At 42.5% G+C, this 17,095-nt stretch overlaps 1 protein-coding gene across 1 annotated transcript in view; it reads right to left on the reverse strand.

Moving 5' to 3' along the window:
• Positions 1-17,095, reverse strand: part of LOC140723858 (uncharacterized) — an 87,546-nt gene that overhangs the window by 17,567 nt on the left and 52,884 nt on the right. The window contains exons 4-8 of the mRNA XM_073038413.1: positions 15,903-16,041; positions 15,512-15,588; positions 10,757-10,948; positions 3,623-3,758; positions 707-783 (exon numbers count right to left, since the gene is read on the reverse strand). Coding sequence (XP_072894514.1) covers positions 707-783; positions 3,623-3,758; positions 10,757-10,948; positions 15,512-15,588; positions 15,903-16,041 — 621 coding nt within the window. The remainder of the gene's footprint in view (positions 1-706; positions 784-3,622; positions 3,759-10,756; positions 10,949-15,511; positions 15,589-15,902; positions 16,042-17,095) is intronic.

Raw genomic sequence — 17,095 nt, forward strand, 5'->3', positions numbered from 1 at the left:
GGGTTAAATAAGCCATCTTCGTCAAACTGGAAAACCCATCCCTGAACAGAGAAGGTTGGGTAAAACACCGCCTATCACTATTTACAATACAGTCCTAACATGACTATGCCAGGACACATATACTTACACAGATAAGACTAATGATTGCCTCATTACCTCTACGACTCTTAACAACCCTCATGTGATTGCTCTCTCTTTAAACAAATCAAAGTCTATAAGCCGGAAAACTGCCCATCATGAATCAGAACTGAAGAAGCCTCTCAGATGAGTGGCAAAACATCTTCCAGACAGCACAGCAAGTCCACCTGCCCTGATTTGCAATTGCTTGAAATTCAATGACCTGGAAGACTGAGAAACTTGATAGACATTACAGTTTCATTGAGAAATTACATTGATTTATTAATTAGCTCCTGAACTTGGGGCTGCTGTGGATTACATTCAACTCCCTGTGTGCTGCTCCACAACTGAAATTGCACCAGGTCTTATCTGGAGTAGGCTTGACCGGCAGATCCAGAGACCAGCTACGTGTACAAGTGATCACCAGGAAGCTGATGCACCACTGCCAGATTCCAAGTGGGACCAGAATTGCAACATGGCTTAAGTGACTGTGGGGAGCAAGTCTCGGGGATGTTGAGATCTGTTTCTGTGTCTAGTCTGCCCTACCTAAAAAGTAACCAAGCCCTCCTGTTGTACATTATGATCTTACCGTTTAACCAGCCTGGACTTGTCCCGGAGCACTTGTATGGTGGAATGACAGTCTCAGGAATCCTCCAACCACCAGAACTGAAAAAAAAGCATCTCCATCCTCAACTGAGCATCCACTGAGAGAGTGAGCAGAAACTGCAGCCCATTCCATTGGTTTGACATTCTTGCTCAGGAAGCACTGTTCGATATTTGACATAAAATATTCTGCTGATGCAGGAAATCCTGAGCAACACTCATGAAATGCTGCAGAAACTTAGAAAGTTAGGCACGGTTCAAGGTAAAATTTATTATCAGAGTACATACAGTAACCATATACAAATATGCAGGCATATTTAGCAAATCTTTAGAACTGTAAACGGGATCTCTAAACTGTAAACAACAGGACTGTGAACTGTAAACAAACTGCAAAAGCAGATAATAAATGTAGCATCTATTGGCAATAAATTCATGACCATTTCAGCTGACAGCATTCCTCCAAACTGGAAGGAAACAGAGAATGTAGCCAACTCAACCCCTTCTCTCCTCCCTTGCCGCATGTCAATGCCATCACCTCGCACTGCCTCCCTACCTCGTCCTTTTACTGCACTGTCCACTCCTATCAGATTCCTTCCTCCTCCAGCTCTTCTAACCACAAATTTAATTGATTTATTACCTTCCATCCTTCATATACAGGTGGAGTAAAAATCTTCACGTTACATCTCGGTCTAAATGTGCAATTTATGATGAATAGTATGTACAACAAGACAGTCAACATAACGTAGAAACACAGTTGTGTCAGCATGAATTAATCAGTCTGATTGCCTGGTGGAAGAAACTGCCCCAGAGCCTGTTGACCCAGGCTTTAATTTTGTGGTACCGTTTCCCAGATGATAGCAGCTGGAACAGTTTGTGGTTGGTGTGACTCGGTTCCCCAATGATCCTTTGGGCCCTTTTTACAAACATCTTTATAAATGTCCTGAATAGTGGAAAGTTAATATCTACAGATACGCTGGGTTGCCGCAACACTCTCTGCAGTGTCCTGCAACTGAGGGAAGTACAGTTCCCATGCCAGGTAGTGATGCAGCCTTTCATGATGCTCTCAATTGTGACCCTATAGAAAGTTCTTAGGATTTGGTGACCCATACCAAACTTCTTCAGCCATCTGAGGCGAAAGTGTCTTTCTCAACACTCAACCATTTGTACAGACCATGTGAGATCGTCGGTGATGTTTATGATGAGGAACTTAAAGCTGTTCACTCTCTCAACCCCAGATCCATTGAAGTCAGTAGAGTTGTCCATTCCATCTGTAGGCCACAACTTCATTGTTTTTGTGACTTGAGGGAGAGGATGTTTTCTTGACACCACGAGTCAGGATTATGACTTCTCTGTAGGCTGCCTCATTATTATTTGAGATCAGGCCAATCAATGCAGAGTTGTCAGCAAATTTATTTAGCAGATGGGAGCTGTGATTAGTGACACAGCCATGGCTATACAGAGAGGAAAGGAGGTGGTTTAAGACACAGCCCTGAGGGGCACCAGTGTTGAGGGGCAGAGCAGAGTAAGCTCACTCTTACTGCCTGCCGGCAATCGGACAGAAAATCAGGATCCATCTGCACAAGGCAGAATGAAGGCCCAGGTTTCTGGGCTTCTTGTTGAGCCTGGAAGGAACTAAGGTGTTGAATGCTGAACTGTGGTCCAAGAACAGCATCCTCAGATAAACATCCCTCTTCTCCAGGTGTGTAATGACTGTGTGTAGAGCTGTGGCTATTGCATCATCTTTTGTGTGGGTAGGTGAATTGTAGGGGGTCCAGTGTGGGTAGGTGAATTGTAGGGGGTCCAGTGTGGGTGGTGGCATGCTGCAGATGTAGTCCTTGACCAGCTGCTAAAAAACATGCTTTCTCTTGAGGTGAATTCAACAGGACGTTCAGACATGTTACCGTGGTCTTTTTAGGTACCGGTACAATGGTGGATGTTTTGAAGAAGAAGGACACTCCACACTGGGAGAGAGACTAAAACTGTTTGTAAACACACCTGTTAGTTGTGCCATACACATCCTGAGTACTCGTCCTGGGAAGCCGTCCAGTCCTTCAGCTTTGCGACTGTCCACTTGTGGGAAATGCTTGCGCCCTTTGGCCTTAGATAACCAAGCCGCAGGTCACATCAGCAGTTCTCTTCAGGGGCTCAGAATTGGCAACATCAAATCGAGCGCAAGAAATATTTTGCTCATTCGGGAGAGGGGCAGCAATGTGGGAAACTCCACTGCGTTTAGCTTTGAAGGCTGCGATGGTGTGCTGACTTCAATCCCAGCTTCTCACTTCGTCCCCACCTTCCATGTCTCCTGGTCTCATCTATCACCTTCCAGCTTGTTCTCCAATTGAAAACCCCCTCCACTTCTTCTTAAACTGGATTCTACATCCTTTGTTTGCAGTCTTGGTGAAGGGTCTTGAATTAAAATGATGACTATTTATTTCTCACCATAGACGTTGCTCAACGTTTTGAGTTTCTCCAGCATTCCCCTTGTGGTGTCCCTTTTATGCCTTGAGCTTTTCTCCATTGAATCAATGCCCATCACCTGGAAAAAGGGGCTGAGAGATTCCCACTTCTTAAGTTTAGTCTCTGCTACATCTCAGACTTCTTGCACCCACTTCCTGTTCCATGCCTGTTGCTGATGATCCCATCCCTGTTTGACTGATGCCCCCATCTCTGTGTATCCATAACTTGTCCCATTTTTTGACTGATAACAAACCCTATGTATCCATTCCTTTCTACATGATGATCCCAAACAAGCTTATCCATTCCCTCTCCCACCCACAAAGATGTTTATGGATACTGCCAGAATTCTCTAACAAAATAAATGAATTTTCCTTCATATTCTCCTTGTTCCCAGCATATTTTCTGTTTCATTGACTGATTATTTATTTTTGTCTCCTGCCATTACCTCTTAAACCGGTACCATCCTTCTGTTCTGGTTTCATCATTCATGTAATTACTGCATTTTTCCGATGAACAATCCGTGCTCCTCCAGGGCTGATCCAGGATGGTGTGGTTTACACACGGATCACCGAGTGTGGAATCTGCAGCAGGAGTATGCTCAGTGTTAATGGTATAAACAATAATCTTAATTAGCAATATTAATTATGTGTTGATATTAATGCCTCTTGTAACTCGCCTCACCAACCTCAGTTGCACTCTCTAAAATAATGGTCACCTTCTCACATAAACACTGCCAGTGCAGTTTCAACATTCAGCTCTCTTTATTGAATTGACGGCAGTATCACTGAATCATGCCGAATAAAAAAAAAATCCATGCTGACAGTAGCCACCCCTCATTCCTATCAGTCCTAACCTGATCCATTGCCCTTGTTTGCCTAAATGATTCTTACTCAGCTAAACACATAAATTCTGTTAACAACCACTCCCTGAGTCAGTGCATTCCAAGCAGTTGCTGCTCCATGGGTTAAGATCTCCTTCACACACCCTATAAACCACTGCTACACGTTCCCTAGTTTTATCTACCTCTGATGTAAGACCATAAGCTAGAGGAACAGAATTAGGCCACGTGGCCTATTGACACTGCTCCACAATTACAAGGTGGCTGTTCCATTTTCCCTCTCCTGCCTACTCCCCATATCCCTTCATGCCCTGGCCAATCAGGAATCAATCAACCCCTGCCTTAAATATATTTAAAGATGTCCTCCAGCAACAAATTCCACAGATTTACCAATCATTGGCAGGAAATATTCCCCTTATCTCTGTTCTAAAAGTGTGACCCTCTATTCTGAAGAGTGACACTATGCCATGCTGTTCAACCCTGGAAATGTTTCCGTTAACCTCCTTTGAACCCTCTCCAGTATCAGCACATCCTTTCTAAAATAAGGTGCCCAGACCCGATTACAATACTCCAAGTGATGCCTTACTAGTGCTTCATAAAGCCTCAACATTATCTCCTTGCTATTGTATTCTAGTCCTCTTGAAATGAATGGTAACATTGTATTTACCTTCCTCACCAATGACTCATTCTGGAAATTAACCTTTTGGGAATCCTGTACAAAAGCTCCAAAGTCCCTTTGAATTTTGAATTTTCACTCCATGTAAAAAATGGAGAGAAACTTTCATTTCTTCTAACAAAGTACATAACCATACCCTTCCCAACACTGTATTCAATCTGCCACTTCGTTGGCCATTCTCCTAATCCATCAGTCCTTCTCTCACCTCTGTATTTCCTCAGAACTACCTGCCCTCCACCTATCAATGTATTTTCTGTAAACTTTGCAACAGCCATTAATTCCATATCATTGATATGGGAAAGGTTACGCACAGCCGACCCTCTCAGTACCCTTTCATTTTATACACCAATATGATATTCCTTTTCACCTCCTTTGCTCCAGAACATGCCTAACTTCTCCATATGCTCATCATAACTGAAAAACTCCAGCCCGGCTATCAGCCATTGAATCACCCGTGTATTCTTCCCATGCTCAGGTGAACAAAATACCACCGATGTCTGACAAAAGCTTTATAAAATTCTGTATTCTGTACCCCGAAAAAAAGGTCTGTATTACATCTACATTCACAAATAGCTGCCTCATCATTGCCAAAGAATGCTCTGATGTTGTCCTTCAATCCACCCTCGTACTCGAGCATTCACGGTGTGCATTAGTCTTATCAATATCCCAAACTGCATGTGTAGATGTAAATGTGATTAATAGATTAATCTAAACTGTATGAAATTCCATTTGATAGTCCATGCTGCATCTTCAGACATCTTTACTGTACCAACACATGGATCTCTGTGTAGTCTGAGAAACTCCAGCACCGCAAAGCACTCACCAATCTTCATGTCACCAGCAAATTTACTATCACACCTCACATGTCTACATCCAAGTCATTCAAGTATATGCATCTCCATTCAACTCAGGGGGTGGTAGTAGAGACAGATATATTGAGGATATTTAAGAAATTTAGAAACTCATTTGGATGATAGATAAAAAAGGAGAGTCATGTTGGAGTTAAAGGATTGGGTTAAAGGCTGCACAATGTCATGCACTGAAGAGCCAGTACTGTACTGTAATGTTCTATGTTCTGGAATTACACTCCCTTCCCAATGACATCCCAGGTAACACTGCAGAGCAGATTTACTCAGCAATTGCCTGGTATGGGATGTGACAGTTTGGGTTTGAGAAGCCAGTTTGGGTCTCCATGGTCAGAAGTTGCTATTGGAAGATCTAATGAAGAGAGAAGGTAATGAGTTTCATAAACAGAATAAGTTTGAAGAAGCCAGTTTCCAAGGCTCAAGTATCTAAGATGGGAGACTATAGATTTCAGCTAAGGAATATGAGTTTTAGAGGGTATACCAAAAAAAAAATTCTTATCACCCAGTGGGTGTCTGCATTCTGAAACACACTGCCCGAGTTATTGGTGAACAGATACTCATTCAGGATTAGGCCATCACTTGTATTTCTTTGCTTTGTGGCTACATGTGAGAAGATGGCCCACAAATTTTTAATCATAAATGTATTTTGAACTTTGAAATTGCAAAGACATTGTCGGTTTTGAATCAAATGTTGGGAAATGGAATAGCAAACTGTGGGCAGCATGGATATGATGGGCTGAATGGCTCTATGGGAAATGGAATGATACACAATGATCACCATGGATCTGACAAACTGAATGGCCTGCTTCCATGCTCTACATGAAATGGAATCGTACACATGCGGTCAGCATGGACTGAATGAGCTTCTTCTGCTCTATAGGAAATGTGTAGATTCAAAAGTATGTTGGACTGATACAAAATATCTATGATGTGTAGCTTTGACCTCAATAATCAGCGGAAAGCATAATGAAACACATCTTCTCACCTCACGTCTTTCTCTCCAGCCCTTTATCTTTCACTGATACCTGGCTTCACCTATCATCCGCCCCCCTTCCCAACCTCACCTTTTTATTTGCGGTCGTCCCCCTTCCTTTCCAGTCCTGAAGAGGGTCTTGGCTCAAAATGTCGACTCTTTATTTATTTTCAGAGATTCTACCTGACCTGTTATGTTCCTGTGTGTGTGGTGTACGTGTGTGCATGTTACTTTACACACATGTTCAGACATTGTGGATTTAAATCACCCTGTCTCTTGTGCAGGAGCAGAAGGAAGGATAGAAAAAGAGCCAAGTTTTGGAATGTGATTGAGAGCACAGTCTTTAATCAGCATGTGGCAATCCGAGCAGGAGAGGAGGTGGTTCTGAACCTACAAATGAACTGCGTCAAACAGAGATATTGCAAGTGATATGTTGTGCAGGGGATGGATTAAATTGGAGAGAGCACAATTGTATTTCAAAAAGGGTTAAAACTGGACTAGATTTAGTGACAAAGGAAATTGAGAGCAGTTAAAGTTATTGAAAGATGAGATAATGAATTGCAAAGAGAGAAACATCCAAATGAGAACAGGTGCAAAGCCCAATGCCTATGTATGTTTATCAAGCACCAATCGATGAAACAATAAGGAGGTGCTAAGGACATGTACTGACAGCTGATGACCCGATGCGAGCAGGACTGAGATTAAAATTGAAACTGGAATGGCAAAGTTTGCAAGAAAGCGCATTCAGCTAAAATCAAATGCACCTTTTGATGTTGGACTGGTATTGAATTTGGGTCCTTTTAATGACCATTGGTGGAGGGGACAAGATACAAGTAAATACCTCAACCACTTCTTTGTATCGGTCTCTGTGTAAGATGGGACTGATATTAGCATTTCACTAAATGCTAATGTAAAGCTGATGGAGGATCTTCAGCCTGAAATGTTATGATCACAATCAGGTTTAATGTCACTGGCAGACAATGTTATGAGATTTGTTGTGTGTCAGCAGTTTTGGTTCAGAATGTTGTTCACTTCAATTGTTTGTATGATTTGTTTTATTTTCTTTCCCTTGTGCATTAGGTGTTTGTTTTTATTTTGTTTTAATTTGTGTTTTTTTTTTAAATTGGGTCTTGCTTTATGTCTACTTGTGAGAAAACCAATCTCAAGGTTGTATAATTTATACATTCTTTGATAATAAATGTCTGTTGCTCTGTGGCAGCAGTATGTGGCAATACATAAATATTTATTTAGTTTAATTGATCATTCTTATTAAGTTAAATTAGTACACAAAAAGAGAAATAAAGTAGTAAGGTTGTGTTCATGAGTTCAAAGTGCATTCAGAATTCTGATGGCAGAGGGGAAGAAACTATTACTGAACTGTTGAGTGTGTGCCTTCAGACTCATTTTCCCCATTTCACTGGTGTCACGAGCAGTTATGCTGTAATGAAGGTGAGGACACTTCAGGATCTTCATGTTGAAAACCTGCTAGACCGGCACAAAGTCCATCCTGTCCTTTAAATGAAGCAAGAGAGGAAATAGGGCAAGCTGTATTTTCTAGTGCTCAAGATATAATAAAATATGGTACGGACATAGGGTATGATATTGACAAGATATAATAAAATATGGTACGGACATAGGGTATGATATTGACAAGATATAATAAAATATGGTACGGACATAGGGTATGATATTGACAAGATATAATAAAATATGGTACGGACATAGGGTATTATGTTGACAAGATATAATAAAATATGGTACGGACATAGGGTATGATATTGGCAAGATATAATAAAATATGGTACGGACATAGGGTATGATATTGACAAGATATAATAAAATATGGTACGGACATAGGGTATGATATTGACAAGATATAATAAAATATGGTACGGACATAGGGTATTATATTGACAAGATATAATAAAATATGGTACGGACATAGGGTATTATATTGACATGATATAATAAAATATGGTACGGACATAGGGTATGATATTGACAAGATATAATAAAATATGGTACGGACATAGGGTATTATGTTGACATGATACCAGGGTACAGATGTGGCATGGCAATTGCAATGACACAATGATTCATTGGCTTTAGAAAACCATTTGAAATAGTTGGAAGTGCTAAAGTTGGGGTCTATTGGGATGTAAGTTTATCAACTGCAGTCAATACAAACCTGCAACGGGATGTCATCCTCAACAATGGTAACTCATTGTTCTTTTGAGAAAGCGATTCGGGTGGATTGATGGTGATACTTGATACACAGATTCTGACTAATTGATCAAAAAGCACAGATTCTGACCGATTGCTGCCCATGGTATCCAAGGGAAAATGTCACAATAAAAATGTAAGTGAGTGAAAGAATGCTTCAGCTGGTGTTCTGCAAGTATCAGGAACTCGCTGCTCCTTTACTTTATGCTGTTATTGTGAAAAATGCAGCTAACAAATTTTCTGATACCAACAACATTCTTTTCTTTGAAGAATAAAGGTCTGCAGGAAAACACTGGAAAGTTTCGATTGGAACACAAGTAGCAAACAGAAATATTTCTGGAGAAATCCGAAAATATCAGCGCAGAGATATCCATACAAGGTGAGGCGACATGGGATAACCGAAGCGCAGCAAAAAATTGTAGAGGGACAGAGGATCTTGAATGCATTTAATCCTGCAGTCTTGCAGCTCCAAGAGGACAGGAGCCCTTGGAAGAAAGGGAAGCGGGGGGAGCACCAGAGGGTAATAGGCAGGTAAGGCAGTGAGATGAGAGACAGAAATAGGAATGGGCAAATGGTGAAAGGAAAGCAATTATGGAAGTTAAAATCTGGATCCAATGGAAGATAAAGTGGATGAGTGATAACAATCTCAGCAAGCCAGGCATTGAAGGGAAGTCCTTGAAAATCATAGCTTCCCTTTGCACAGCAGGGGCCTGGAGCCATTTGCCATTACAAGATTGCTAATGAAGAATTCTATGGTAACAATTACTGTACTTTACTAATTCTGTGTATTATTGGCCTTTTATGGATAGTTTATGTTGATTATTAATATCAGTATTATTGTTTTGTGATCATCATGCAAATACGGAGTTTCAACAAACACAATGTTATCAATTGGTCAATATCTGTAACCACTGGCCAATTTCTGTATAGAAATGGCATTTTTGTATTCAAACTTCAGAACAGTGTGTTGTGCCAAGGGCCAGGCTGTTTCATTGTGCCTAAGTAAATGCAATGTGATTGAAGAGTTAATTGGCAATGACAAAACCACGACACAGGCTAAGCAGATGAGGAAGTCAAAGACTATTGAGATTCACTGATATTCAGAGACATTCACTGGTCTTGAAATCATATTGTGGTGAAGCTCAGCCATAAAGTTTCTGCTACTACTGAGTATTGAGGGACTTGACCTTGTTTACAACCTCCCAATGTTTCTCCAGTGCAGAGAAAGTCAGTGTGGAGTCTTCACTGATGATTCGGGAATCCTTTGTGCTCTAGTTACTTCTCTCATGCCAATGAACTGCAAGTAGGTGAAATGGATATTGTAAATATCCATATTCTATACTGATGGGAAACAAGCACAGGGGAAGTCTTGGGAAACTACAAAAAAAAGTTGAAGGGTTACAATTAAATAAGCAAGGGGGGATAAGGTAGAACACTGAAGACTAGCATTAACACAATGGGAGGAATGGCCTCTGTCATTCCCTGAAATGACACAGTTCAGCAACAGCTTCTTGCCTTCTGCCATACGATTTCTAAACGGACTTTGAATCCATGAACACCTGTTTTTGCACTCTTTAATCATTTAATATGCATATATATACTACTGGAATTTATTGATTCATTTATTTTTCATTCTATATGATATCTTTACTGCTGCTGCTAAGTTGACAAATTTCATGGCACATACTCCTGATAATAAATTAGATATTGATTCTGACATGACATGTACAGAAAGCAATTGTTCAGTGTTCACAATGTAACTAGGAGTCACTCCACCAAAGAAAAGATGCAGTGGTAAAACTGAATGTGCAGAATTCATGACAATGTAATTGTAAGGTCAAGCCACACATGTAGACAACCTGCTGCAATGAACTTTACCTGCTGGGCATATTGCTTCAGAGGGACATATGGGGCAGAGTCCATTACGGGTACTGATGACTCAGGATATCACAGAATTTCCCCTCATCCCTTACACCTCTGTGTGATTGAAAGCAGTGACATACCTGCACAGTACACAGAGCGACCAGCAGATGTCGGCTTCAGCAGATACACAAAGTAACCAATACAGTTTTTGATCTTAATATCCAGGCAAGTTTTGCTGTTTCCACTCATGCCAGATTCAGTTATGGTGTTTCCATTCTCGGTGAAGCAAACATTTCTCATCACCTCCCCCTCTGTCACAGTGGGATGGGAACCTGCAATAAGGTTAACACCAGTTTAATTGTCATTCAACCATCCATGAATACAGCCAAACAAAACAATGCTGCTCCAGGGCCAAAGTGAAAAACACTGTGCCAACAATAATACACAGCACAAGGCACATATAACATTTATCAGATAGCAGTTAAACATACAGTCACTCAATAATATAATATAGCCCAATTCCCCGAGGCCATGAATGTGTTGGCAAGAGCAAGCCCACAGCAATATGCAGTCGCACCCAGTCCAGCTCATCTTCCACTGGAGGGCAGCACCGATATCAGCATTTTGATCGTCGCCACGTCACACCGTCTTCGTTCCTATCTACAGATGATCCCAACAATAAACCAGTGAAACTGACATTCAGCATTTCATATTACCAATGTCCAACAGGACCTTGTGATTATAGGAGAAACAACTAAAACCATAACACATGCTGTTAGACTGCACACCACCTTCGCACACCAACTCTAATAGCAAAACGGACCCCAACAGGTCCAGCTCCTCCACCAAGGAGGAACACTCTGATGGAGTAGACCTGTAGTGCTTGAAGCAATTCTTAATGTCCAATTTATGATTTAAAGAAGAGGTTTAAAAAGCTTTTATTGGCTCTGCATCTGTGTGTACTGCCATCTTACTAAACGGAAAACAGAATAAACTGTACCCAGCCCCACAGGGAATGTGAATTTGCATCATTCTAATGCAGTGTTCAGATTCACCCTTGATCTGCTCTGGCCTCAGTCAATGGCAAGCTGCTGATTTCAACCCCACCCCACCCTGCAATCCAAACTCGCTGCTACAGATCCGGCTCCGAGACCAGCTCCTGCTGGTGAGAGCCTGTGGGCCCAGAGCTTGGACAAGAAACTCCAGCCTCACCCCTGATGCATATTGGACAGCTGGTGAAGCTTCACCACCAGGGCAAATAATCACATTTCAAACAGAACATTGTTTTAGAGAAAGACATTCACACATTCAACACTCATTGCAGTTAACCACAATACCAAAATAAAAATGGTCAGTTAACCCTCTAAAGCTAACTACAGCTGCTATGAGCTTGTAATTCTCCAGGTTTACCCTGGCAGTCTCTGAAGCATTAGAAGATGCAGCAAGACAAGGGTTTAGGTAGTGTTCAGGCAAAAGTAGTTGATGCAACACGCACAAAATTGCTGGAGAAACTCAGCAGTCTAGGCAGCATCTATGGAAAAGAGAAAAGAGTCAGTGATTTGGGCTGAGAATTTTCATCAGGTCTGAGAAAAGAAAGATGAGAAGACAGAACAGTGAGGTGTGGGATGGGGAGGAAGATGTACAAGGTGGTAGTTGATCGGTAAAACTGGGAGAAGGGGAGGTTCATTGCTTAAACAGATCAAGGGCTTGAGAAAGGGGAATTTGACAGAGGAGGACAGAAGCCAATTGAAGAAAGGGAAAGGGGAGGAGTGCTAGGAGGTAATGGGCAGGTAAGGAGATGAGATGAAAGAGGGGAAACAGGAATGAGTGAATGATGAAAGGTGGAGCAATTAAGGAAGTTAAGTTTAGAGCCAACAGAGGATAAAGTGAGATAGGGCCAGATGCGTCTTTGAAGAACATACCTTCCCTCTGCACAGCCGCAGACTGGAGAAAATTGGCATTACAAGAATGCAAATGAAGGATTCTAGGGTAACAGTTACTGTATACTAATTCTGAGTATTATTGACCTTTTATGCATAGATTACCTTGAAGATTAATGTTGGTATTATTGTTGTGTGATTAGAGATTCATCATGCAAATAGGGGTTTGAACAAACACAAGGTTACCAATTGGTCATTATCTGTAACCACTGGCCAATTTCTGTACAGAAATGGCACTTTTGTGTTCAATTTTCAGAATGGTGGTGTGCATAAGTAAATGAAATGTGATTGAGGAGTTAATTGGTGGTAAAGCTACTACCCAGGCTAAGCAGATAAGAAAGTCAAAGGCTATTGAGATTCACTGATATTTAGAGACATTTACTGGTCTTGAAATCATACTGTGATGAAGCACAACTGTAAAAGTTCTGATACTACTGAATATTGAGGGACTTGACCTTGTTTACAACCTCTCAATGTTTTTCCAGTGCAGAGTTGAAATGTGAGGGATGCCCACTTATCATACAGGAAAGAAATTAATTGTTGATTAAACTTATTTTTACATACAACACACCCTGTGTCATAAGGTGGGCGTTGCTGGAGCGGACCCAAATGCAAGACACAGACACTGAACTACTAGGTCCAGGGCTAGGTGTGTCAAGAAAGCAAGGGAAGTGGGGACAAAACGACACTGGACATAGACACACAGGCCCTGGACAAGACCAGGATTCAGCGCCAGGGCTAGGACTATGACGAGGAAAGCGGGACCAGGATAAGCAACTTGGAACTAGCTGCCCGGGCTAGGCAGAGACTGGACGGGGACCCGGAACATGGAACATGACTTGGACTCGGAAACCGGATCCAGGCAAGGACACAGGACTAGAATCTTGGCAAGGACAGGATGTGGTTACAGGACAGGATGAGGCACCCCAGCACAGAACGAGGAATCTCCAGCATCAGGCTGGGCGAGGGACAGGAACGAGATGAGGACACGGAGCTCAGATTCAGACAGGAAACACAGTACTCCAGAACAGAGCCTGGACAAGGACCCAGAACCTAGGTTTTGGTTGGAACTAGGAAGCTGGGTCTTGACTTGGAACCAGAACCCAGGCCTAGGCTATGACAAGACATGGCTACAGGACAGGATGAGAACACAAAGCCACGGCTTGGTCAGGACGACGGTCTTGGACGTGGCTTGGACAAAACGAGATATGCCTGGACACAATGAGGGTACTCCAGCACAGGGCAAGGGAACTCCAGCACCGGGCTGGGCGAGGTACTCCAGAACAGGACGAGGAATCTCCAGCACCAGACATGCCTCTTGGACTAGTTTTATAGACAATAGGTGCAGAAGTAGACCATTCGGCCCCCCGAGCCTGCACCGCCATTTTGAGATCATGGCTGATCAACTACTATCAATAACCGGTTCCTGCCTTGTCCCCATATCCCTTGATTCCCCTATCCATAAGATTCCTATCTAGCTCCTTCTTGAAAGCATCCAGAGAATTGGCCTCCACTACCTTCCGAGGCAGTGCATTCCAGACCCCCACAACTCTCTGGGAGAAGAAGTTTTTCCTTAACTCTGTCCTAAATGACCTACCCCTTATTCTCAAACCATGCCCTCTGGTACTGGACTCTCCCAGCATCTGGAACATATTTCCTGCCTCTATCTTGTCCAATCCCTTAATAATCTTATATGTTTCAATCAGATCCCCTCTCAATCTCCTTAATTCCAGCGTGTATAAGCCGAGTTTTGACTCGGCTCTGACTCGGCTTAGCTGGGCTCTTGGGTACAGGGCCGGGACTCTTCCTCTGAGCGCAGGGCCGGGATGACTGTCATGGATACTTGCCAAGGATACAGACGAGGATGATCCACAGGACGAGGAATCTCTGGCACAGGACCTGGAATCTCCAGCACCAAGCTGGGCAAGGAACATAGACAGGTACAGGTTGCAGGCAAGGCTTCAGAAGGAAGGGAGCAGTCCAGCAGGGAATACTTGGTTTGAGTGGTATTTATGTGCCAGCCCACAACGAGAATCAGGTGGCTTATTTAAGGCACCCAACAGATCAAGTGAGAAAACAGGGAAACCTGGAACAAGGATCTAAGGACCGGACCATGAACCGGAATGAGGAGTTCACGGACCGGACTGACACCCTGACCATACTTACTTCACATGTTATAAATATACACGTTTCTGTACTTGAGAAAACATTTCACATTTAATCTTAAATTTAAATGTAAATTTAACATAAAAGCAAATTGGAACACAAAAGATTTAGAAAACACAAATTAAAAACAGATAATCAGCAATGAAAAGCTGAATTTACACAATTTGAAATAGAAACAGCAGCACTTTAAGTAACTCTATTAGCTCATGAGCTCCTGGTACCCTGAGACAGATTGGGCTGCTTGGGAACTGCTCCTGCACGGCAAGCAAAGGAGTCACAGAACCTTTCCTGGGTCTGATCCGGAGTGATCTCAAAGCTCAAAGTGCATTTAATTGCAGAATATGGATACTGTATACAACTGTGAGGTGTGACTCCTTTTAGGCCATCCCAGACAGTAGAAAAAAAAAAACAAGAGAACCTATTAAAAATAAACTCGTCAGCCATCCAATGTGGCAAACAACAAAAGTAAGCCGATGGCATTCTGAATTGTAGTTTACAAAAGTGAATCCACAGCAGAATCAGGAACCCAGTTGTTGCAGACCATAGTCTCAATGTGGTCAGCAGTCAGACCCACAGCACCACTGCCAGAAATAAACAGGAAAGTGGCACTCCACTGCCAGACTGCATTTGGATTCAGGGCCAGTGTATGGTTTGAGTGACTGTGGGAGGCATCTTTCAGGGGCGTGGAGAACAGTGTCCATGCTTTGGGGCTCGTGCAGAGACCTGGATCATCATTCTGACCCTCCTCAAAGGCAAACTAAGCCTTACAGTTTCGAACTCTGAGCCTACCTTCCAACCAGCCTTGTCTCTTTCCGCAGCAACAATACTGTGGAACTGCTGTCTCGGGAATTTTCCATCTGCCGGAACTGAAATAACAATTGGAGAATGGATTCCTAAATTGAGGCACAGTATTCACTTTGAGAATTCAACCATATCTTCACCCTGTCTGCTTTCAACCAAACCCCATGCCATCTGATTTTCTTTTTTAATTCTCCATCCCTATTTTCCATTTCTCTCTCCAGGTCACTCACTCACTGTGCAGAATGCGTCAGCTCACTTATCCCTACAGTTGCCTGCTGCTCCATTGTGACGACCGATAATCTGGTCTTCCAGCAATTCCCCTTCCCACACCCTTCAATCTCCCATCATGCCGGGTTTGAAGTCATTACTCCCTCATTACCTGCTGAATCTGTACCATCCTTGTTCAAGTTTTTGGTCAGACATACATTGTTCACTCATGCTGGGAGAATGCATTCTCCTCCAGGGCTGATCCAAGACGCTGTGATTTACACACGGATCACCAAGTGCAGAGTCTGTAACTGAGGGAAAGGGTGACAATAATTAGGTTTTAGGATCACCTGATATCACACAACATCTTATTCACCCAGCCCACTTCCACCATCCCCACAGGACAAGCAACAGTCCTGTTCTCCAATCAGTGAACAATTCCACAAATGACTGGTGGAAACTTTGCCTCATTCCAAAATTTAGCTCCATTCACTTGGTCCAGTTCACCCACAAACTCACACTAGTGATAACCTGATGGGTAACAGAAAGAGCAGCCCCAGCCATTCACTCTGGGTGTACTGGAGAACATTAGTCAACTGCACTCAGAGTTGTGGTAATGCAGGAAACGCTGCCATCCATTTCTGCTGAAATGGTCGCATGCAGTCTGCACTCTGATGCTGATCAAATTCCTGTCGGCCATGTCACCACTTCCCACTACCACTCCCCGGTGCTATCCTCATCCCCAGCTACACTCTCTCCCCTGTAACAAGTGCCATTCCAACTGCTCTTTTCACAGAGCTTGGCCGACCTCATTCCCTGCCACACTCCTCAATCCTGTCCATCGCTCTTCTGCCCTTTTCTGTCTCTCCTCCATTCAGTACCACCATTCCAACGTCTCTCTGCTATTCTCAGATTTTATTTATTTACCTTTTCATTTTTATTTTGTGGATATTTCCTTTTTGAAATATACAATGCTAGTGTTGGTGCAATATCCTCCCAATTTCCCTTCTTTATAGCTTGTACAATGCACTGAAGATGCAATATAAGGGGATTTAGTCCATTGAATGTAAGCAATAAAATAACTACACATAAAATATATCCATTTAGAATGGAGATGAGGAGGAAAATCTTTAGCACAGAGAATAGTAAATAGGTGCAATTCATTGGCACAGTAGGGTGTGGAGGCCAAGACATTGGGTATATTTAAGGTGGAGGTGATAGATTATGGGCATGAAGGCAGGAGATTGGAGCTGAGAGGGAAATGGATCAGCCATGATGAAATGGCAGAGCAGACTCGATGGGCCAAATGGCCTATTGGTTCTCCTATAACTTACAGTCTTATGATGTCCAGTAAACTCAAAGAAC

This window comes from Hemitrygon akajei, unplaced genomic scaffold (assembly GCF_048418815.1).
Source record: "Hemitrygon akajei unplaced genomic scaffold, sHemAka1.3 Scf000141, whole genome shotgun sequence".
In the NCBI taxonomy this organism is placed as follows: domain Eukaryota; kingdom Metazoa; phylum Chordata; class Chondrichthyes; order Myliobatiformes; family Dasyatidae; genus Hemitrygon; species Hemitrygon akajei.